Source organism: Schistocerca piceifrons, chromosome 9, assembly GCF_021461385.2.
Source record: "Schistocerca piceifrons isolate TAMUIC-IGC-003096 chromosome 9, iqSchPice1.1, whole genome shotgun sequence".
NCBI classification, from domain to species: Eukaryota; Metazoa; Arthropoda; class Insecta; order Orthoptera; family Acrididae; genus Schistocerca; species Schistocerca piceifrons.
In genome coordinates, this window is record NC_060146.1 from 179,650,073 (window position 1) to 179,675,688 (window position 25,616).

Genomic DNA, 25,616 nt, shown 5'->3' on the forward strand with positions numbered 1-25,616 from the left:
CACTCACAACACTAGTAAGTGTCCAGTTGCTACACATGCATTATAAACAAGTTCACTGCTCCTGCTGGGGAATTTGTACACTATTTTATAGTATTCACTGCACTCACACGTACCACAATAGTATGTGTCCTCTATGTGAATAAATTTTAACTCATTCTGTTTAAGTGAAGAGAGTATGGTTAACAAATGAAACTTACAAAAAGAAGAAAAGTTTATATTAAGGAGAACACTTTTGATCTCTGGAAAAACACATGTAAATTCCAAACTGTTTGAGGGTTTTTTCTGTTCACTATTAAAACAAGATCCAGTGTATAACTGGAATATACCTTTGATGGAATTTCATGTTAATTTTTAAGTTTTGGAGAAAATTTCCTGATCACACCACGTTACCTGTTCTAAGTGAAAATAATATGTGAAGGTTGTAGTGAAGAATGACTCAACAAAGTGATAACATCTTATATCAACATTAAATAATAGTCCTATAAAAAAGGTATTGGGCAAGGAATTGTTGCACTTAGGCAAACCCACATAAAAGCAAATAATCGAGACCAGAAAAGGCAGAGGTTAAAATGATTGATTACTTTTGCTTTTTAAATAGCAATGTAATTACAATGTACAGAGGAGGAGGGCTGAACACAATGAACTGTTGAACAGGTGAACAGATTCAATATGCACTTGGACACCTCATCTGATCACTGGAAAATGTAAAACAGTCTGGAAAATGTAAAACAGTCTATGCCATGAGTTACAAAGATTAATAACTTGTACACATGAAAGTGATGCCACTGACTAGGAGTAACAGTTTCTAAAAATCAAGGGGTCCAGCTTCAACCACACAACATAAAAAATGGAAGACATATGAGAAACACGTCTTTGATGCAGTAAATTCTGTATGTCACTTTTGCTACCATCCGGGAGTTAATAATTTAAGTCAAACTGACTGTCAATTATCCTCAAAAAAAAAAAAAAAAAAAATGGAAAGTTTGATATGGTACAGCAGTCTTTGACATTGTGCAGACTTCAATACAGTGGGCATTTGGGAATGAGGAAAGTCCTGGCTGATAAAAATGTCTAACTCTACTGTGAACCTGTGAGGTATTGTTTTCATATTGTTTACTTTCTTCTTTGGATTCCAAAATTGGAATGTCAAGATGATAATTTTTTCCGCACTTGCACCATTTCAGTACGATGACAAACTGGTCAGGGTGAAACAATGTGAATTATAAAGCACAAATTGATGACATTTGATCCCTTAAATGTGAAAAACTACTTGTCGCTGTGGGTAACAGAGAATAATAAGTACAGAAGTGGAAATTAGTATCTTACAAATTGTTCAGAAATTCATGATCTATGAAATATTCGATACAATTTTGAAATATTCATAGAGCTTATTCTGGATGACACACATTGCACTGAGGCCACCAGGTAGTATCTTACGTCATGTGCTATTAATAAGTGATTGCCTATTTATCAGTTAGAAAAATGAGAGAGGCAAAACAGATTAAAGAAAACATTCTAAGAAAAAGAGAAAGTGCTGACAACATACTGCACTCTCAGACACAAGTAAATAGTGAAGTCATCAATCAATCCACCACCCTCTTTCCATAAGTGTTATACCTCTGGTATTTACATTCTTAATCCTTGGTTATTTCCTCAAGTCAGTGTTTTTGTTTAATGGCCTAATGGCTGGCTAATTCTTTGGATGAAGCTGACCTATAAATTAAAATTTCTTGAGTCTAAGGTTCTAATTTTTGTCACATGTTAGAGGCCCTTCATGATTGCTCTGGATTTCTTGACTGAATTAAGAGAGGTATAAATGATGTCATTATCTTCTACTTTCACAGTTTTTCTCTATGCCTAGGATGAAGATATGAGGAGCGATATTGTGGTTGTTGGCACAGCTCTGTTAGTTGATTTCCAGTTTCAAAATGTGTATGTCCATCCGTATAACTGAGGTTCTCCCCTTTGACATTATTTTACATCTGCAATGTTTGATCTTGATTCTGAAGTGGGATTTGTTAGTAGTGGCAGCAACTTGGAGCAGTGGTATTTTCTGAAAAATAAACAAATAGATGAAAATTCTGATAAGAAACAACAAAACTATGGATTTTAAGCAGATGCTATTTATAATAAACTTTGTCAGGTACCAAAAATAACTGACATCAGTACAAACTATATCACCTGGAATGGTAATTTCTTACACATATATGAGACATTTTGGAGAAGTATATGTTACAGTATAATGTAAATGACTTAATACATATGTTATGAAATTCAACAACTGTAATGCTCTTAACACAACCTCAGCAAGACTAAACCTGAGATACTAAACATCACCTTGGCAGTTGCTCATTTATGTCTTGGAATTCTTTTATTCCTTATAGCTAAGACATGAAAGTTTTTTTTATTAATAATCTATGCATCCAGTTTTCTGTACTGTAGTACATTTTTTGTTTGTAATCTCCACTTCTAATGAAAACAATGAGAAATTTATAAACTATGAGCCAACAGGAAATTTATGAAGTATGTGCCACTGCAGCAACTCAGCAAGCTGTGCATGATGGGTGACTAAAAAGCCATAAAAACTAAAAGATATGTTTGTAAAAAGTTGCCACTCACCATGTAGCAGAGATGCTGAGTCACAGATAGGCACAACAAAAAGACTGTCACAAATAAAGCTTTTGGCCTGTAAGGTATTCGTCAAAAAAAAAATATATATATATCTAAAAGAAAGATGATGAAACTTACCAAACAAAAGCGCTGGCAGGTCGATAGACACACAAGCAAACACAAACATACACACAAAATTCTAGCTTTCGCAACCAATGGTTGCCTCGTCAGGAAAGAGGGAAGGAGAAGGAAAGACAAAAGGATATGGGTTTTAAGGGAGAGGGTAAGGAGTCATTCCAATCCCGGGAGCGGAAAGACTTACCTTAGGGGGAAAAAAGGACAGGTATACACTCGCACACGCACACATATCCATCCACACATACACAGACACAAGCAGACATTTGTAAAGGCCTTTACTAATGTCTGCTTGTGTCTGTGTATGTGTGGATGGATATGTGTGCGTGTGCGAGTGTATACCTGTCCTTTTTTCCCCCTAAGGTAAGTCTTTCCGCTCCCGGGATTGGAATGACTCCTTACCCTCTCCCTTAAAACCCATATCCTTTCTCTCTCTCTCTGTGCAGTCTCAGGCAGCTGGAGCCACACTGCCACAGTTGTCTGAAACTGCAGTCACGTGTGTGTGTGTGTGTGTGTGTGTGTGTGTGTGTGTGTGTGAGAGAGAGAGAGAGAGAGAGAGAGAGAGAGAGAGAGAGAGAGAGAGAGAGTGTGTGTGTGTGAGTGGGGGGGGGGGGGTCGTCTACTTTTGACGAAGGCGTTACTGGTTAAAAGCTTTATTTGTGACACTATGTTGCCTTTTCATAATATTTTTACATTCCATCCTGGATTTTTCATTCTTTGTAAAATGTTGTCAATATATAAAGATAAAAATACCTTAAAATCTGCAGCAAAATTAAGTGTTAGTAAGTCTATTCTGAAAGTATTTCCCTGAAGCGTAGCCACATATGGAAGTGAAACATGTGAGATTAACAGTACCTATAAAAATAGGAAATTTTGAGATGTGATACCAAAGAAAAATGTTAAAGATTAAGTGGGTAGACTGGATATGTAATGAAGAGGAACGGGATAAAATAGGAGAGAAGTAATACATGGTTCAACTTAACTGCTAGAAGGAAAATGCTGATAGGACACATCCCAAGAACAGGATAAAATAGGAGAGAGAGAAGTAATATATGGTTCAACTTAACTGCTAGAAGGAAAATGTTGATAAGACACATCCCAAGATAGCACAGAATAGTTAATAGTTCATGATTTTGTTCATGGCTGTTGTTCAACACCTGCAGAATATTTCAACAAACATAAAAAGTCAGTCGTCAACTGCACAAGAAAACCTTTGTTTGGTTCACTTTACCAGGTTCAGTAGTTGAAACTGTCATCTTTAGAGGTGAAATACGCTGAAATAATTGGTAAACCAACGTCAAAATAAACACTGCACAGTAGTGGCCTGTGTTACAGACTCATTAAAAAACAGAGTGACATCTCTAAAAATATACATACGTGCGATGAAAGGCAAACAATTGAATCTCATATTTCACGTCATACATAGTATGCATGAGAAAAGTCAACCACCAAACTGCGCACTTCATTGTTGGTCCTACACAATAGATCAGGTAACGTTCTCCAGGTATTTGCCAAACCCAAACTGATGGCTGACTTTTCTCGTGCATACTATTTACAATGTGAAATCTGACATTTAATTGTTTGCCGCTTCTCGCACGTATCATATATTTTTAGAGATTTCACTGTGTTTTATTGACTCTACAGCAAAGGAAACTACCGGCTGATTCTTATTTTGACATTGGCTTCCCAGCGATTTGACCCTATTCCACTACTGACGATGTAATTTTAAACTGTGGAAACCGGTAAAATGAACCCAATTAAGGTTTTCTTGTGCAGCTACCGACTGACTTTTTATCTTCGTTGAGATAGTTAATAGCACTAAAGGAAAGTTAGGAGGATAAAACTTTTAAAGTGAGACAAAGGCTTGTCTATAGCAACATCTCCAAGCAGAAAGACACTATCTGAGCAAAACAATCCAAACACCTATTTTATGCATGCATGTACGGATGCATTGAACTGGGGACCTATAAACAACAGAGGGGCTTTGTCCTGCCATAGCCCTCAGTGGTTCTCAACCCCACAACAGGCCCCAGCAGTCCACCCACTCCACTGCCAACCCATACTGAACCCAGGGTTACTGTGCAGTCCGGTCCGCATAACAGGCAAGTGTGACCCCAAATGTTTGTGTGGTAGAATAATTATGGTGTATGCATACATGGAAATGGTGTTTGTGCAACAATTGCCGACACAGTATAACTGAACCGGAATAATGGGAATCAGCCCACACTCGCCAAGTTAGATGGAAAACCACCTTTAAACCATAAGGTTTATATATGTATATGATACGTGCGAGAAGCGGCAAACAATTAAATGTCAGATTTCACATTGTAAACAGGCTGACCAGTGCACCAGACCTCGACACCAATCCATCAGGCAGATTCATGCCAGGGACCGGTACACCTTCTCACTCGGGAAGCGGCACATTAGACTGTGCAGCTAGCCAAGTGGACCGAACACCTATTAGTTGACATTAATAAGGGACATGTCTATTCTTCACCTTTATGATGGCTTGAACTCTGCTGGGACACACTGAATTAGGTGTCTGTGGAAGGAATGGCAGCCCATTTTTCCTCAAGACCTGAAACCAAAGGTAATAATGTTGGACATTGGGATCTAGAATGAAGGTGTTCCGTAGGGTTCATGTCAGGACCTCGGGCACACCAACCCATTTCAGAAATGTTATTGTCCACAAACCACTGCATCAAAGCTCCTGCTTTGTGACAAGATGCACTGTCGTCTTCATCGCTGAACTCTTCCTCTGCTGAATGTAGTACACACTGCTGTAAAATATGTTCATATCCTTCCGTATTTTGTGTTTTCTAGAGCACAATAATGGGCAGCATCCTTAACCAGAAGAAACACATCCATACTGTAATAATACCTCCTCCACACTTCACTGTTGGTTCTAGACATGACAGCAGTTAATGTTCTCCAGGCATTTGCCAAACCCAAACCCTTCCATCAGGTTGCCGCAATGTATATTGTAATTCATCACTCCCGATCACTCACTTCCAGTCATCCACTGTTCAGTGGTGTCACCACTTCAATCATCGCTTAGCAATGACTACAAAAATATGTCACTGCTCAACCACCCCCTCTTGTGTCAGTTACTCCAGGAGTCTGTGCTGAAACACACAATGGAGGAGCTAAGTTGCGATGCCCAGTGGCAGGAATCTGTCTGTACAAAATACTGGAAGAACTTTCTCTTTCTAGGATGAAAACAAAGTTAACTTAACATCTCTTGATTCCTGTGCGCCTTGTGCCTCCTACATACAAGTACTGTACTCTGTATTACTATTTGCAAAATGAAGGTCAAGTATTGTCTTCTTACTACTACGTACTGATGCTTTCGAAAACTGCAACCGAACTGTGCCTACCAGCAATGGGCAGCTGGTTAAATCAGTGTTGACAAGGAGCACTGAAGTCTGTCTTACCAGAGGTGTGGTACTATCCACTCTTTCCACTGACATGCAGATCAGCACCTTCTTGATGCCATTTCATGGCAATGGACTGGCCGATGTGCAGTTGATGCTACAGGAATGCACACTCCCTATGCACAGTTGTGTGCTAGATGGCCCGCAGGTAGTAATTGGGAACTCAAGAGTGATTCCTTCCACCAATTTCGTGTATTTTCACAACCGTCCTCCATAAAGCTGGACGGTCCCCGCCCGTCACTATATGTCATCTTCCTGGTCTTGGGTCAGCTGTTGTTGGTTCTTCATGTTTCCACTTTACAATCTCACCACCAACATTCAGCTTGAGCAGCTTTAGGAGGGTTGAAATCCATCAGTTGACATCCAATGACTCGGCCATATTTGAAGTCAATTACTCTTGACTAACCCTGTGCTGTTACTACTTCTGTACTGACAACACAATACACCCCCCCCCCCCCCTCCCACCTGCTTTTATACTGATGGGTCTGCTTTAGTCAATTATGCACTATGTAGCGGTGTCCAGATACTTTTCTCATATGGTTGACACTGTAGTAGTTATGCAAAAATTGAGAAACTTAAAACAGGACAGATTTAACTAGCAGAGATGCATCAAATCTGTCTTTGGACTGAAGAAATCATCAACACTGTAAGCTACCATTGTCAGATTAATAATGGAAGGGGTAAAGGTAACCATTCTCATTATAGTTGATGTTTTGAGTGATAGACAAGCACAAAAATCAGATTTCCAAACTAAACTGACACTGTGACACTTGTGCAGTAAATAGATTTTGTTTCTTTTATCTACTTAAGAAAGCAGTGGAACATAAGAGCCATCTTTGATTTTTAATGAACAGCGTTATTTTAACAATTTTTGGTGTTTAATAACTGGACTTTTTTGCTGACTTCATCGACCATTTTATGTATTGAAATACCCTATTTATTATGCTAACTAAAGTGAAAAACTACCAGTTACACGTATCAGAGATGAAAATGATACTAATACCTTATGCCTGGTCTTTTGGCAATACTTATGCACCATTTGCAAAATTCACTCTAGTGGTGCAACTTTTACTGACATTTGTGAAGAACTATGCACGTGTTACGTACACAATTCTTACTTTTGGTTTCTTTGTCATTGAACGGCTCAGAACCCAACTAGGATCTGCAACACAAAAACAATAATACATAGGACTATTTACATAGCAACAGCACACATAACAGTTGGATTTTACAAAAGTTAGTACTAGAAATATTGCCACAATTTTAGCTGTGTTACTCATAATGGTGCATTCACCCTGTTTTCTGTTTCACAAATGTTGTTCCTGCTCTCTGTTAATTTCATTGCTGCTATGGGCTTGTGACAGTTCAGTGAAGGGACGAAGATAATAAAGATGAAGTGAGGGAAGTTTGGTGTGGAGACAAATTTGGAAGCACTGTGAAGAACATGGCAGAGGGTATTTCTCATTGTACCATTTCATTGCTCCTTCCTGTCCAATTTTAGTATGCAGTATGGGAAGAATGAGTGCTTGAATGCTTCTCTGCTTGCTGTAACTAGTCTAATGTTGTCATCATGATAGCTACAGGAGCAGCAAGCAGTAAGTTTTAGTACACAGTGATTATAATTGAAGTGCATCTATTCATGGAGGTCCAGTATGGGCTGTAATTATAGCATAGCGAAACTTGGTAGACACATTAACCCATTAATGTGGAACCAATTTATGCTGGAAAATGAATTAGTTCCAATTTTGATCACCAGGTTCAAATCTGGCACTTTACACTGTATAATGATATGACACCTACACTGTCATTTGACAAGCCATAAAATGAGTTATCAATATGGCTACCAAGAAGTTAGACCTTGTGCTGTCAGTGAAACTTTTTTATGGGAATGACAGCATTTACAGTGCTACATTGAGAAAATATTGCTAACTGAAAGCTCTGAGGAGAAGCCTTATGTCACTGAATGGTTTAAAGAAGAAATTAATATCATTGGAAAACCCAGGTGAGCTTGGAGTGGCACCTGGAAGAGGAAAGATTCCTATCTTGATGGACATTATTGATGAGGTTGCCGTTGCTGTAACTGACCATTCAACATGTGCCATGGGTACTGCTGGTGCTCATAAAGTGTCATGAGAATTATCCATCCATGGCCAACAGTACAGAAAGATTTGTGGTCTACATTACACTGGTATGCATACAAGATCCAGATGGTGGAGCAACTGAAACCTCATGATCCACAGCAACATTCTGGATCCCCTCTTCAGATTCTGGCACAGATTGAAGTTGGTGACATGTAGTTGGGCAATATTCTGTGGAGTGACAAGCCACATTTTACACTACAGGATGCAGTGAATACACACAACTGCCAAATTATGGGTACTGTTTAGCCACTTGTTGTGCACAAAGAGCCACAATACACCTGGATGACCTATCAAGTGTACCACAACATCTGCACATTTTCAAGACCATCTCATACAACATGTCATTCTCACTTTCGAAGAGCGCAACTGTGAGGAAACCATCGTTATCATTCACCTTGCGTCACTCACCCAGTGAAAAATATGTGACAAAGCACATTTGACACACAGAGCCCTTTCATGAATCTGTTATCTCCAGAGATGTTCCAGATGCATGTCCTGCATGATCATCTGATCTGAACCAGTGTGAATTTTGGCTCTGGGGTGTCTAAAAGATATCTCACAACTACTACTTTTGTTTCCTCTCAGCTGGGATATAGTGGCCACAAGCATTAGTTTGATTGCAGTTTTTAAACATCAATAATTTATGTAGAATAATATTCGCATGAGTAACACACTTTGAAATATTAAGTATTTTAAAATTTGTGACTAGTAAAACTCAATAGAATTAAATTCCAATGCTAGGCTAAAAATACAGAATTTCCTTAGATTTTACAAGATTCCTGAAATTCCCTAATTTTTCCAGGTAAGATGTAATTTCCTGAGAATTTCATGTTTTCCAGGAATTCCAAAAGAATAGATACAATGAGATTCTTTTTGCCAGCAATAACTAGCAGCCAAGGCTGTTGTTTTAAGGAAATATTGTGCAATTAACAAAACGTGTTCAGGCAGTAGGCCAGAGAGTCATATCTTGATTCTTGAATCTTTCTAAGCAGATTTCTATGGGGTAATTTGCTTCAGGTTTTTCACCATTTCCATGACACTCTCCCTTTGGTTAAACAAACCTGTGACCATTCATGTACCATCTTTGTAGGCATTCAATATTCTTTGTTAGTCCATTTGGTACAGGTTCCACCCACCTGAGCAATATTCTAGCAATATCTTCATTCTCTAATGTAATAATAGCTGACCATTCCTCACACATTTCACATAAATGTACAGATCTGTGTTCCCTGTGCCTACAAGCTGGACTTTTTCATCCCTTCCTCCTGTTCATGTGCTTTTGACATGCTGACACATTTTGCAGGAAGTGTTCCAGATCATGGAGTAACAAAAATCCAGCACCCAGAATATGAAGGGGAACTTGCTCATTACTTTGGGCCAATGAGAACTGAATGAAGGATATGTGGGTAGTAATGAACAGTGTTGTATATTCCCAGATAGGACCCCCAATATGCAAGTCCTACGGATGGATAGATAACTATTGATAAGGTGTGGTTTGTTATTCGCTGAAACATCTTTCATTGTTACCAAGACAAAGCTACAGTATATAGAGTTGCTGCACCACTTGAAGTAAGGATGATCATGCACAATGGTCAATTTCTATCCCATTACTTTAAGGTCATCATTAGATTTACTGTATCGCCGCAGGCAAGGAAGCCTACTCTTACAAGGAATGACTATGTATCCATCCATTTTGTGTGTGTTATTTGCAGTGTGCATAGAGAAAATGTATCACTAAGTGGCAGAAGCGGAATACAAATACAAAGGCAAAAATTTGCTAGTTTTCAGAACCAAAGACTCATTCTTCTGGAATAATAAATGGAATATAGTATTATTCTAAAAAAGGCGTTGTACATCAAAGTGCATAATGCTTTATGGAGATAAAAAATAACATCAAACAAGGATAAATTCAGTTCATCAGTAAAACAGTGCTAAGTTGAGGACTGTTTTTATCCTGAGAGAGAACCTCAAGGAAAACAGTATTGTACCATCCTCTGATGGAATATATGTAAAATGTCATCAATAATTATGTGATATTATTTCTTGCTGAATTTTTTTCAATGAAAGAAATGTCTGTAACACTTACAGGCTCATTCAGTGTCTATACTAGATTTACAAGACTCTTACACAAATAAATAAATCCATTTTTCCTTCACATACTATCCCAGTAAGCCTCCCTTACTGTGGTACTTGGGGGATTTTCCTGTCCCAGTAAATCATGCCTCTTTTCGTACAGTATCTTCCTGACACCTGTCAGAAAGAACACTGTGACCTAAAACTATGCCCTTAGTTCTGAAAACTAGCAAATTTGTTTTTCTATGCATTTTCTTTTGCTATTATTTAATGATTAAATTATTTTATCAGAACTTTAAATATTTTCATTTCATTGATCACTGCTATTTTTTTGTGTGGAAATTATACTTTTTGTCCTGAGACAAAATAAATGAAACTTTAAAGATCTGCTGATCTCTGTTTTAATTTTCAGCCCTCTCAAACAAATCATCATGCCACTATTTACTATTTCAAGATAGAGGGAAACGTGGCAGGTAAAATGAGACTAAGACCCATAAAGAATAGGCATAAAACACTCATTCATCCTATTCTACAGATCCCATAATAAAGGATAACCTGCTTATTCTTCAGCCACCTGTTTATAATGTTAGACTAATGACAGCACATACACATGATTCTAAGCATACCATTTTCCCGTGATTTACATGCAGTTGGTACAGGAAGAAATCCTCATAACTTCATTTGTATTCCTTCCTTGTCCAGCAGAAGGAGAGAGAAGAGAGTTGCAGTACCTTATGAGTTTGTGAGAGCACAAAATACTATTCAGAAGGGTGGAAGGAGGAATCACTTCAGTTGGTTACTAAAGTGTGGAGTTACATACTTCTGATTGTGGATTGTGACCCAAAAACTGTTGGAAAATAACAACACATCACTTTACTTTCATGTGTGTCTACTGCCAGTATTAAGCTTTTGCACACTGAAGGCAACTAGAGGGTCTGTCTCATATTTATAAACAATTCTTTAAAATACGACAAAAAATAAGTAAAAGCACCGCTCTCAAATACCTACTAATGTAAATGTTTTTACTATCAGATAAACAAAAACATTGAAAAACATGCTTCAGCTGAAATAGGGGATGTAACCCAAGAACATAATGCAACCTTCACCATTAGACACATAGTTTAATTTCACTTCGAGAGTCAAGTAGTGTCTAGAACTTTATGACATGTCATTAACTTACGAAAATACTCACATGCTAGAGCCAAGGTAACACAAATCATGTGCAGTGCCAAGTGGGTGTCGTAAGGCTCTATGGCCACATACAACAGAAACGCCAGCACATAATAAACTGCTAGCAGCGTATAATTCAATACGCTGAAGAGCTTCACCAACTCACTTTTAACCTGTCAGAGAAGGAAAGGAGAAAAAAAATCAGTATACGATGTTATTGCCTTGATTTCCTGAAAAAGAATTATTTGAATTTCAAATATGATGTGGATTTTCTCCTAGTAATCCACCTTCAGTCAAATTAGACTTTTAAAGCAAGCTGCCATTCATCCCGCCAGATAGAAATTCTGTTGCTGTCATCCTGAAGCTCCTACAATCACTCTTTCTTATTCTCTCCGTTTTTGTGCTAGGAAGCAGTTTCCATCAAAATATAGGTTAGAACCCACATGATCCCAAGAATTAGAATAACTTTCCATTGGTTTATATGGAAAATTTTATTTAAACTTAATATTATTTAATATTTCTGAATCCACAAATATATCAGTAAAGTTACTTCCATACTCAACAGACTTATTTTGTATTGATCACTGATAGCTGATACTCTGTACTGGAAACTGGACCTCATGATTATACTAATGTTTCGCTCAAGAGTTTCCTTACATTCACAAGTATTTATTGTTCATTTAATGACATCCTATGCATTGAAATTGGTTTGTCTCTCACTCTTAAAACACTGCATTTTTACAATTACTTCTATACTAATACATGAAGTAGTCATCAGCAGAGTTCATAGTAAAATACACTACACTCTGTCAAAAGAAAGAGAAAAATATTACACTTACACTCAAAAGTACAGCCAACAGCAAATTTGTAATAATCAATGAGATAATGACCACAACTTTTGTATACCATAGGTTGCCTGAAACAGAAGAAATATTGCTTCAGTTTATAGTTTATGAAACTGAGCGAGAAAGTTATCAAGGAGATGCTTTTATACTCACAAACACTCACTGGCAAACAGCGTTCCATACACTGTAGATCAACACAATGCATCAAGGGAACTGTAAAGAGTGTCTGAAACAAATGATATTTTACTCATAACTAGTGTTCAACTAGCAGATTTAATCAGTGTCGAGTTTCACAAAAGGTTAAACTAAGTCAACCAAAAGTAATACATGGAAACTGAAAAAGCAGAATTATGCTTCTGATACGTCAGGCTATAAATTAGGATTTTTTTTTTTTTTGTTTTTTTTTTTCTGCCAACATCACACTCACAACTGTTAAGATATGAAATATATTATTTACACTCTAAGAGTGATAAAGGTGGGAGTTCAGCTCTTTAAAAGGTCTTCTCTCTGAAACACAGCAAGCTGTGACTTGTGCCTCTTACTAATATTCTACCCATACCAAGTAATTAACCTTTTTCTTTTCATTTATATTTCAACTGTGTATAACCAAACATACTGTGTTTTTGCCAAAACACTAGACAACTGATGTTTCTCATAAATTTATTATGAATATTGACACAATTCATTAGAAAAAGCTCATTCCATTCTTTTCAGTTTTCCAAAAACTAATCAACTTACAAGCTGTCTGTAATTAAAGTTAGCACACATCTCAATTATCTTTACCATTTATTGGATTCCAGGATGTGTATATCTTTTGTCCCATTTTTTTTAACGACATACTCCCACCCCCCACTATTCAGTGAAGTCCTTAATTAAAGAACTGACTAAATTAATTTCAAATATGGCAACTTTACTTGTAAATAAGTAATCCACCACAAAGGATTATGGTGTGCTAATGAAGTAGAAATGAAAACTTTCATAATTTTCTATCTCTTAGTTAAACCAAATTGTTACCCGAACCAAGAGGTTATTTACATTGTCAAATTTTCACCCTAAAGTTTTACAAACTGCAATATAATTCTCAAGATCATAAAATATCACTACGCCAGTTTAATTAATACCCCTCTGACCCAAAAATCTTCATTTACATGTGAGCTAAAACACGAGTAACATCTCTATTAGACTCTGGCCCAGCATAAGTGTAGCCAACATGTATGTGTCACTCAGGTAGCAACTTGTATTAATCTTCAATTAACTTCTTTGAGGAAGTCTGTGAGTGACTTTTATTCCAGTCGTGTCTTTCTGTCAACGCCGTGGACATCAGTATGTCATGTATCTGGAAATCTGGCCTGTTAACTAACTGTGTAAACTGAAACCAATGTCGTCGTATTTTGTGAGGACTCAATTGTGGAAATGTACTGCAGATACTCTGCCACTACCATACTGATAGATGGGATGTTCAAAGTGCCTGCCTGTGAACAACATTTCATGTGAAATCTAAAAGTGGTCATGATATTGCCATCAGCAATGATAAATGTGGAAACAAGTCAACACAATTCAATGCTGTACTGTGTGCATTATTGAGGAATAACCATACAACTAGTTTGCAGAAATTCTATGATCTTCCACTGACGAGACACCAAGTGCCACAAGAAATCACAAGTGGGTACGTTGCACCTCATCCTCTCTTCAGGTGGCTCCCTCACATCCTAGGGTCTGAATGATCTGAATTTCTTTTTAGCTTTCCCCAATCTAGTCTCTCCTCCCCCACAAGAAGGGAAATGTCATCACTTGTATGTTTATGTGCATCTGTCAGCAGTGCTACATATTTTGCCTCCTGAAGGTAAAGTTCTGGTCAACAACTCTACATCGTATTTATTATTTTTCTCGAATGAATTTTCCTTTGATACAATGACTCTCATCTCAGTATACAGTCCAAGGAACTTCATTGCTGGATTCCAAGAAGTAAGCAAAGATTGAGACAATTATTGAATGGAAGTGGGCACTGGACATTACAGAACAGTGCAAATGATGTCAGATATAGGAGGTATAAAAATAAAAGAAACACTTGCAAACATTGCTTACTTTCATTGTATTAAGTCATATGGAACATGCATGAAGTAACTCGTCAAACTAAGTAAAAGTTTTTAGAGTGCAAAAGATAAGACTCATTTGTGCCGTAAATTCGGGAACATCATGCAGAAACCTGTTCAAGGAACTGGGTATTCTAACCACTGCTTCTCATGGCGGAAACTCCCCACTGCAGTCCCCTCAGATTTAGTGGTAAAATGGACCAGTGGATAGCTCATCAAAAACTGAATACAGTTCAAGTATGAAAACAGGAAGAAGGTGTTCTAAAATGTGGAAAAAAGAAGTAAAATGGAAACAGTAAATGGTCCAACCTCAAGGTGTGCAACACAGAGAACATTGCAATAATCGTGGTTTCGTTCTTCTCTCCCTACCCCCCCACCGCCAAACAAAATTATGAACTTTCTGTTATGAGTCATGTATTAAGTATATACACTATGTGATCAACATTATCTGGACACCTAGCTGAAAATGACTTAAACGTTTGTGGCGCCCTCCATCGGTTAGAATAACCCAGTTCCTTGAAGGCTAATCATACTGGCACACAGGGCAACCTCTGTCATATACCAAAAGGTAGCTTACATTGTACTAATGCCGGTACAAGTATTCGGCTTCTTTACTTCATTACATCTACGAGTATATATGTAATCTGCAGGCCACCATACAGTGTACGGCAGAGGGTACCTTCTACTACCGTTAGTCATTCCCTTTCCTATTCCACTCACAAATAGAGCAAGAGCAGAAAAACTGTCTATGTACGTCTGTGTAGACCCTAATTTCTCTCATCTACACAGTCCTTATGCAAAATGTATGTTGGCAGCAACAGAGTCACTCTACAGTCACTTGTAAATGCAAGTTATCTAAATTTCCTCAACAATGTTTGAAGAAAAGAACACTGTTTCCCCTCCAAGAATTTCCATTTGGCTTCACGAAGCATCGCTGTAACATGTGTTGATGAAACCTACCAGTAACAAACCTAGCATCATGGCTCTGAATTTCTTCTTGGAAAAACATATAATAGTCTGAGGATTAAGCTGTCTTCAAATCTGCAAAATTATAGGTTTATTCTGAAGTACAATTATGTCACATTAAAATGAAAGGACAGATAATAATCACTGCATAAAACACCTAACAATTTCAGTGTTGTTAGGGTAAAACAGAGGCTTCAAATAATGGAATCAGCCTAGTTAATCAAACATGGACCGCATAATTTACTCAGCAGGAAAATAAAATGATGAAACGGCAGTCATTATTTGCCAATATTGACTTAAAAATGCAGAAACACAAATCTATTAAGAGTGAAACAATCTAAGATACTTTCAAGCTGTGGATAAAGAATACTATAGGTAGAAATTCCCATGCAAAAAGATAAATTAGAACAAGCAGTATGAATAGAATTTTCTAATTAATGATGATAGATGATTACAAGACTGGCAGTAAGATGCATACGTGTAAAGTGGGGGCACACATTTACTGTACCCCACACAAGACATACATTACAAAAACATTAAGAATATGTCTGCTTAACATGAGAATTAATGACAAAACCTTTGTGTTTCACATGCTACCTTATACTGCATTCTGAGTTTTGCTCATATCCAGACCTTTAAGAAGTTCAGAGTCCTGTGAAGAAGTTAATTTCAGTACATGGAATTTAATATTCTGATACTTGGACTTTATTTTATTTTTCATTTGAAATACTACCAAAAGTGTCATCATTACATTTGGGGCAATGTCAGCTCACTGATGAGATAGGATGAAAGTTTGCCTGAGTTTATGAAACAATTGTCCCCAACTATCGTCTGAAGTGGTTTCAGGAAACATAATTATGAATAGTTGATGCTGTTTTGTCAAAAAGATATGATGAGACCTTGTCTGCGTAGAGACACCCAGCTCGATTTTACAAAAAAAACTGTCTACTGCAACAGCACTATTTCTTCAAAGCAGATAGTGCCGTTGCTGGTTCTGAATCCACACATTTATCATCAGACAGTTGTTTTGTGTATAATTTTATTTATATTATGGACAAGAACAGTCATCTGGTCCAAGCCACCAGTTTGAAAGAGATGATGGCTCTTTCTTTCGATTGATCTGAGCCTTATAAGTAACTTTTTCTTATTTAATTCCAGTTTTTGCAATAATTTTTCATTTGAGAAGTGTGCTCTCATTTCCGAACATCTGGCCACTTTTTGCATTCTTCATTCACATCTTTTAATCTGCCAAGGAGTTTCACCTTTGATTTATTGGCACCTCTTGCACCAGGGAGACTTTTTCCTGTTGACATGTTCATAAATTCTCTTGCATATCCTGTTTTCATTCAGATGAACCAGATGGCTGTAAAACATCGTTCTGCATTTTCTTATCATTGCATTTCTTTGTTCAATTTTCTTATACAGGTCTTTATTGTACTGTACCTGTGTTCACCAATTTGTTTCACTGGCTTCAGTAAGTTTTCATAGGATTTTTCTCTCTTTTTTTCCACATTTCTCCTGCCTTACAGATATCAAGATATTTGATTGTGTATAAGCATTGTGGTTTTATTAAAGTAATATAGTGACGCAACTTTGCTTGGGAGGAGATAGATCTCTTACTGTTCACATCTTTAGTGAATTAAAAGGCCATTTCCATCTTTCTTGGCCTGAATTTAGTAACCTCACTGTCATGCCCATTCTTTTGTATTACCTAACCATGGTATTTAAATTTATTGACTCTTATACAACTGGGGGTCCTGTCATGGTCATGTAGGGTGGCTTCCCAATGGAGTCCACAGACAATGAATATCTTGATACATTTTTGACAATGAGTGCAGTCAATAACCAAGCTGTTGCTGCTGCTCATGTGTATACTGCACAGTATCCTTAAAGATGCCATCCCAATAAGAATCCTTTTCATCACTTGGAGCAATGTCTTCCTTTGGGAAACCGGTAATCTTTGTACACTAGTAATGGACAGAGGTTGTCCAAGAACCAGACATACTCCACAAAGAGAGTACATGATTCTTGAAACCAGTCACTTATCACCTTCCTGAAGTACCCATGATATTGGAAGGCAATTCCAAATATCTCACTGACTGTTCGTTAAAGTGTTGCACAATGAAGGACTGCATCCATATCATCACACATAAACTCAACACCAACAGCGAGACGATTGCCTTTGATGAGTACAGTTTTGTGAATGGCTTTTGCACCGAAAGGGAGATAAACATTTTACAAATAACATGATACGGACTGGCAAATCTAGCTTCACTTGCAAAGGTATTTTCAACCTCCACAACAGCCATTATTGGTCAGAAAACAATCCACATTTTGCACATGAACATGGCTTTTAGGCATGCTTTGGCAAAAACCTTTGGGCTGGAATCATGGGAGAAGTGCTCTTGGGCCAATATTTATTGTCAGACAAGTTGAATGCACCCCTGTATTGTGCACTTCTTTGCCTGATGCATTAGCAGACATTCCACTTATTGTTTGGTGACACCAATGGTTTAAGCATGATAATGTATCACCACACTTTGGAATTAATATGCATAACTATTTAAATTATGGGTTTCCAGGGAAATTTATTGGTCACAGAGGTCCAAGGTTCTGGTCTCCATGTTCCCCTGATCTTAATCCACTAGGTTTTTATTCACGGGGACACTTCAAGGAACAAATGTATAGTGCTCCACCCATTGATGTACACGACCTAATAGCTCGAGTGCATGCCACTTCAACAGTGGTGGATGCGTGTGTGTTGTGTAGGATCTGGCAAAGTATGATCCAGCAAGTGACAGTGTTTTTAAATAGAAGGTGACCATTTTGAACATGTTCTCTAAAGTTAACGTTGTTTGTACATGTATGTACCAGCTCTGTGTAGATAAGCCTGGATGTCAAACATAGTGAAAGGAATTATTGCAAGTAGTGTAATGTGCACTCCATTATAGTCTACCTATTGTGTTTTTTGTACTTCACGGGATACTAAAGATGTTACTGTATCCACTATTATTTTCTATTGGTTTTATTTTTGTTACAGATGAAAACAAAGTGCTTGTTTATGCCTGTAAGAAGTTCATTTTATGTCTTAATGTTTAAATAAAGGTAACAATAACAGAAGGAAATATACAATATGCCACATTGTGACGGTGTAAATGAGATACAATTTGATGCTTTAACCGAAGAAGGAGGAAAAAAATGGTGCAAACGCAATTCTTAGGATTGACAAGTCTGCATACCTGTTCCCCACAGCACTGCCTCATCTCATTCAGCTCATGAGACATCTCTGGTAGAAAGCAGAGTTCATGCTACCTGTTGTTGGCCATGCTGCTCGCAGTTACTGCATTGCCAGAGCCTCATTTTTTTTTAAATTGTCTTTCTACTAAACTTATTGGTGGGATTAGGTCTTACAAGACATATTTTGTCTTGAATTTTGGCGAGGAATCACATGTCAACTGCTAACTGTGGCATTTTTTTCTTCACTTTACATATTAACAGGGCCTACTTGCTGTTATTTCATTTTTTGAAAGAATTAGCACATTTGATAGAATGAACATGTGTTTTGGTTGTTGAACCAAGAATAAAAGATAAGTTACTTACAGCAAAGCTTAATGCATATGCCCACGGTGAAGCATCAGTGAAGCAATGTATTAATTCCCATATTCTTTGTCGCATAAGAGCAGCAGGATCTTCCATTTTCTTCTTCAAAGTTCTGTTGTATGACTGTAAAAAAAGAAACACCTTTACATCTACCAGCAGTACAGCAAAGAACAGGTAATTAATGTATGCTTATCTCTTCATTAAATATGGCAAGTACCGTTCTGACAAAATATTGTTAATTTATGAATAAAGGAGACAACTTACTTTTGCTTTGGGCAAATCCTGCCAATGAGCTAGATTTTGAATACATATGGAAACACACACACACACACACACACACACACACACACACACACACACACACACACACTTCAGCTCATTAAAGGATTCGTCCAAAAGCTGATTTTATTGTCTCTGTCGATGAGCTCAGCCAGCTCTTCTCTTCTACATTCATAGTACAAATAGTTAACAAATTTGGGAAAGAAAGAAAAGTTTTCTTGTATTCAAAATCCAAACATTGTTGTCATTCATGACTTGAGAACTTCATTACAGTATTTAAAGATACACAGTTGTTTTCACTATGCTTTCAGACTGTCTGCATAGATTGTCAATTATTTCTAAGAATGATTCTAGAAAAAGCTTTGCTCTGAGGTAGATGAAAAATAATACATATGTTAAAGGAATCTGTTTGGAAAATATTACCCACGCAGAAGGTGCTGTGGACAGTAACTGTGTCACAGCTGTTGTTTACAAACTATCATCCTATGAGCAAAAAAAACTCCAGAGTCAAGATAGGAAAATTCTCTGTAGTTGCCAGCGATTCGTCCTGATTAAAAACAAATTCTGAAAGCTGCATGTGCAGTCACATCACAAATTTTCCAGCATTTTGGATTCACTATTTTTATGAACTTTGAATTTATCAACAGATCTTTCACATATGTACTTTCATTTTGTGTAATGTGTGATGATTCTGACAGGACAAAGAGATGTAAATGAAAGACAGGGAAATAAGTAGCAAATTGTTATGCTACAGGGTGGCTATAATTAAACTTTCACTGCTTGATTCAGTTTAGACTGAGAACTATTTACTGTATGGGCAGGCAACCTTAAAGGAATGGTGTTCAGACTGTGTGTTGCAGGATTTGCAATGTTAGTAGTGTTCATGTCATGATTTGATGTTAGGTGCTGGTAATGGTATGATGATGCAGGCCTCACACACAAACATCAGTGTGCATTACAGTTGAAGACTGTAAACTTTTGTCTGGACACGAATAGTAGTGCTTTGCCCATAAAGCTGTTTTATTAAAACAACAGCAATAGTGCTGCTGGTCTTCATGAATAATGATGCATTAAAGGAATGTGCAGAGGTCCTCTTTCCACACCAGGGTTCAAGAATGATACAGAAGTTCAAATTAACTGGCAGTTTGGGAATTGCTCCTCTTGGGAGAGGCCTCTGGGCAACTGCGCCACACATTGTTAAGGAAGTTACTGTTGCCATGGCTAAGAATCTGGACACAACGTGTGATCTTCAGACAGTGCATGAGCTGCATGGCAATAGCTGAACATTCTATGGTCCACCATTCAAAAAGTGCTGTGAACAATTGTGAAACAGTGTCTCAAGTGCAGTTCCAGGCTGTTGTGGATGCTGGTGGTCATCACACTAAACAACAATTGCAACCTGGAATGTAAACATGGTACGCAGTTAACAGATTTTACCCCTCTCGTGTGGAAACTAAAATGTGTTTCTTTCCATGGTTTATTCATTATTTCTCTTCTCCATGTCCTTAAAAATGTTTCCAGTAAGTTTCACTGCCCTGCGACCACTTGTTTGTCATGGAGACATTTCAAGTAATGAAAGTTTAATTATAACCATCCTGTATAAGTAGAATAATATAATTAAGTGATTCATGGCTAACATTTTGTCTTAATCACAACTTATTACAGAATCTAGTGGTAAATGCAGGGAGGAAGAAGCTTTCATGTTGGACAGGAGATATGCATTGTTGGCTCTGTCACTAGGAGCAATGGCTAAGACAATGAAAGGTCTGTGTTGAGCCCCTGTGGTCACATTAAAAGTTCTCGTCTGACTCCAGTGATAAGTTATCCACATTTGATCACAATTGCATCATATTTTGCTCACTGTAGATACCACAGATGCCCTGCAATGTAAATGAAGTGTTATACAAAAAAAAAAAAAAAAAAAGGTCTCAAACAGGGTAAGGAATGAAGCCAGAAAATTAATGAGGAAAATAAATTCAATGGATAATAGGAATGGGAAAAACTGACTATTTACAACAGATATCAGCATTTTAGTTATTCACAACAGTTTTTTTGTATTTGGTTGGTCCTGGTTATAAGAGCAAAGAAAAAAAAATCAATTAGCCACAGCAGCAGTGTTAAAACTTTTTATTTAAAAAAACTGTTTTTTAAGGATTAATTTTTATTCATGGAATTTGCATTGGTTTGAAACATTGTGTTGTTATAGAAAATGGGAAAAGTGATCAGTGCTATTTTAATAACAATGCTGACAGAAACAAGCAACAGACATATGGCATAAAAACTGTTAGAGCATTACTGAGACAATAATGTTGCTGTTGCCATGTGTCGTGGCTTAAGTTACACACGTACATGCAGTGTGCAAGAGTTGCGCCTGCCTGGTCTATACAGCAGTTTCTCGCTGTGGTCACAGGACATCTGCTGTATTGCAGATTGGCACCAACCCTAGTCTGGAAATTTATGAAGTGACGTAGCAATGAAGTACAATCCTTAACTTCCTTTAAAAGATTGAATGGCGATTTGTCTGCCACTTCTATGAAATAATAAGAGGAAGGAAATATGGTAACAGTAATAAATAAAAACTTGACAACAGTTCATTCATAGTAAACAATAAAAATATAAAGTAACTAATCTGCTGCCTGTATCCACTTATATACCTTTATCCACTTGTAGCCCCTGAAAACAGACAAGATAACTCAAGAAATAGTTCAGCGCCAGTTTTCATCATTTTGCAATGACTGATCATAATGCCCAAATAGTCGTATGATCCCCAATTACAACATGGTTTATGAACACAGTTACAAAAAATTTGCATCAGTAGGAAAACAATGGTGATTTTCTGTAGTATTCAACTGCTTGCCACTTTTCAAAAAAGTGGCAAACAGTGGACAGACTAAATTTTCTTTTATTTGTGTATTTCATTTAATATTTTGAGTCTATGTATCTTAAAACTGAGTCAAAAGTTTTTGATATTTGTTCCATTTCTATGTTTTGTTACAGAAAGTAAAAGAAATAAAAAATACTGAAAGCTGGTTTATTTTAGAAACTGGTTGTTTTGAGCAGTTTTAACAGTCAGGCTAAACTGGTATGGAAGAAAACTGATATAATCAAAAACTGATTGTTTCATTGATAATTCCCATCCATAATGGATGGAAAGGAAGCAATTAGAGTAGTATGACTGTATGAGATGTATTAATGGTGACAGAATAGTTCAGAAAGTGTGGGCATGGAGACTCAGGAAGTGGAAAAGAGGTAGGCATACAAAGGACTGGAATGTGTAAACAGCAGAAGCAATGCAGGAAAGACAGCTGGCTGCATATACTTGGGTAGATAAAGAGGCATGAAGTTTTGACTGCAGTATATACTGTAAAACATTGTGTAATATATATAAATACCTGTGCTTCCACGTCTATACAAATATTGTCTTTAAGTGGTGCAGTATCCTCGCAAATATACTCCTTAGATGGATCCAAGTTCATATCATTATTCCCCTGGAGGTTCATACCGTGCACTGGAACTAGAAGGAAACAGATGGCATCACTAAATTAAGTTAGTGTTACTACCACAAATTATTTAACACTCATACAAAATTTAGTAACTACTTTGTAGAAAACAGAATTACTGTCCATAAACTGAACGTAAGCTGTAACAAAACTTTGGGGAACAGATCTGCATTTCAGATGGAATCATTGAGGATCTTTCCAGCTGTCTTTGTTCAGCAACTTTTGGCCTGAGTAATGCTGTTGATATTGGTAATTAAAATGGTCCTGATTTCCCCATGTGACTATCACCTCTTTGGTCCCGTAAAAAAAGCCTCGAAGAGTTGAAGATTCCCGTCAGATGAGAATGTGCAGCAGGTAGCTATGGACATCTTCATGCAGCAGCACACGGTGCTTCACCAAATGGATATCGTCAACATGATGTATCAGCGGGATCACTGTCTCAATACTAATGATGATTTTGCCTTATTCGCATACCAGTTCTGAACTGTGTGACATTCAAATGGGAATTTTTTGATCGCCCCTTGTATTACAACCTCCACGTATCGCTCCCATAGGAATTGCGAAGACGAGAGCAGACAGCATGTACAGAATCGTTTACGTAATCGTTCTTCCTGCAATCCATATATGAATGGAGCAGGAAGATATCCTAATAATTGGTCCAATAGAACATATCCTCTGCCATTATCTTCACAGTGGTTTGCAAAGTGTAGATGCAGATACAACCCCATATTATGATTAGATGACTGAGCTCTACCATAAGTTTCATAGTAGTTGCAATGCTCTTCATTAGTTAATGTGATGACTTACTCAGTTCACAATTTTTCTTCAATTGCATTGCATGCACGAACAAAAGTATGACTGAAGTCATTCATATTTTCACTTTCAAGTAACGAAATTATCTTGGGTCTCATCAGTTAAGGATACAACCACCTTTCTTTTCTCAATGTACTTTATGGGTAAAATGTTCTTTGATTAGCCACAATTCTTACATTGAAATATATTAACTGTTTCAGTACTGAAGGAAAGGAACTTTCAGTCTGCAAGCGAAAAGGGCCTAGTGATAATTCAATTAGTTTCCAGAATACTAAATACATATACATAAAATACAGCCCTATAACTGGCTATCAGTTAGCTACACAAACATTTTAAGTGTTACATCTGCTGAAGAACACACCATATTGTAAACAGTTTCCTTCCAAGTCTTTGTTGGCACACACGGCCAATGAAATGGTCGTGTACAGGAGCAAGGTAAAACTTCACTTCATGTCCCCTGTTGGTACTGAAAAATGAAATTTTCCTCTGGAGAATGATAAGACGTAAATTCTTCAAGCTTTGATTTAAAACACGAACCAAAAATTGATAACTGCTGTGTGGAATGTGTCTTGGGCAGAATGATAGAGGGGCAATGAAACTGATTTATAACCGCTACGTGACGTTTCCAGTGAGTAAATCTGGAAAACAGCACAGTTTCTGTTGGTCTGGCAGCAAATAAATAGTCTCTCTCGTTTTTACTGGAATAAAAATTCAAAAATTCATCCGGCGAACAAGGCGGATCCCTTAAAAAAAAAAAAAATTCACTTGCGTCTAGTAGCTGACGGTGTATTTGGAGTATTGACTTATTACAACGAACATTCCAAGGAATGTGGCTGCTATACCCGAATGGGCAATAAGGCACTTTCTTTAATGTAATGCCATTCACTCTCGGTCTTCCCAGTGATGCAATGCGCGCAAGAACAAAATGGTTGGGTTAATGGGAAGCGCGCAAACGGTGCAATAAGCTCGATTGCAGATACCACTGATTATTCAACAATAAAATTTACAACCTTGCGGTTTGAAGACATCCGCGCAGGTTTCAGTATCAGAGAAAGGTTAAGAAACGCAGAGAAACAAACACAGATGTACGCGCTCTTAACGAGTGCTAAGGCACAGTAATTTTACTTGTAATGTCCAGCGCAACTTTTTAAGAACTTTGTGCACTGTGATTCGGACGAAAAATAATCGGAAAAGCAGAGACAAAAAAGAATTGGTAGTCAGTGATTACAAAATGCCAAAAGCTGTTTGAAACTGCGGTTCGCGGTAGGTAATGTACGATGCATAACTACCGCTCATGTTTCTAGTACGGCGGCTAAAACTTAGAATATTTCTTATCAGTAGCAATCCGATCTCCGCCCGGTAACGTGAATCCTTAATTAAAACAGATTCTGAAATTTCTAACAGTAACGTGAATCCTTAACTAAAACAGATTCTGAAATTTCTAACAGTAGCGGTACAGCCTTTTCTTTAACTGCGTTTAAAAAGACATTATCATGTCTTTGCTTTACTTACCTGGTGCTGCGGAAGACATACGACTTAATTTTCCTCTTCTTAGACACAGAGACGAGTACTCTGCAGCTGAGATAATACCTTCTACACCTCAAGCGACCTAGTCACCCACTACGTGTCCGTCACGAATGCGGAGTGAACCGAATGCGCCGCAAAGCACCTTGGGTGGAGTTTCGATGTGGCTATAATCCCATTGGCTATCAAAAGCGCTTTGTTACTTGCCAGCCAATGAGAAACTTATATCGATGACAATCTGATAGTGTCAGAAAATGAGCTTGGTGCGCGGATTATATCAAAATACTCAGTATTTTATATTTAAAAAAGCTTTCGGATTAATTTATTGTAAATGAACAAACGAAAAATATAACAATTAGTAAAGCTAACTTCAACCCAAAGCTTGATTTGAAAAACGTGTTGAACTGGGCGTGGTCCTGTTGTGTTTCGTAAG

At 37.4% G+C, this 25,616-nt stretch overlaps 1 protein-coding gene across 2 annotated transcripts; it reads right to left on the bottom strand.

Moving 5' to 3' along the window:
- Window positions 1–961: 961 nt before the first annotated feature.
- LOC124717148 lies at window positions 962–25,290 on the bottom strand. 2 transcript variants are annotated; one of them, XM_047243902.1, is made up of 8 exons: window positions 25,172–25,290; window positions 22,739–22,860; window positions 19,068–19,190; window positions 12,562–12,634; window positions 12,403–12,479; window positions 11,586–11,736; window positions 7,183–7,341; window positions 962–2,053 (listed from the first exon to the last, which is right to left on the bottom strand). In XM_047243902.1, the coding sequence occupies exons 1-7, from the start codon at window positions 25,188–25,190 to the stop codon at window positions 7,268–7,270; spliced, it is 639 nt and encodes a 212-aa protein (XP_047099858.1). In that variant the 5' UTR covers window positions 25,191–25,290; the 3' UTR covers window positions 962–2,053; window positions 7,183–7,267. The 2 variants fall into 2 exon arrangements, with proteins under 2 accessions (XP_047099858.1, XP_047099859.1); XM_047243903.1 differs by lacking the exon at window positions 25,172–25,290 and adding an exon at window positions 24,021–24,256.
- Between the last annotated feature and the right edge of the window lie 326 nt (window positions 25,291–25,616).

What these genes read in the sequence shown, in the direction of transcription:
- LOC124717148 (XM_047243902.1), bottom strand. An exon ending in GTATAGACGTGGAAGCACAG is followed by an intron (nt 19,191 to 22,738) that starts GTATTTATATAT and finishes CTTTTTTTACAG; the next exon opens with TCATACAACAGAACTTTGAA. An exon ending in TGTTACCTTGGCTCTAGCAT is followed by an intron (nt 7,342 to 11,585) that starts GTGAGTATTTTC and finishes TTTGTGTTGCAG; the next exon opens with ATCCTAGTTGGGTTCTGAGC.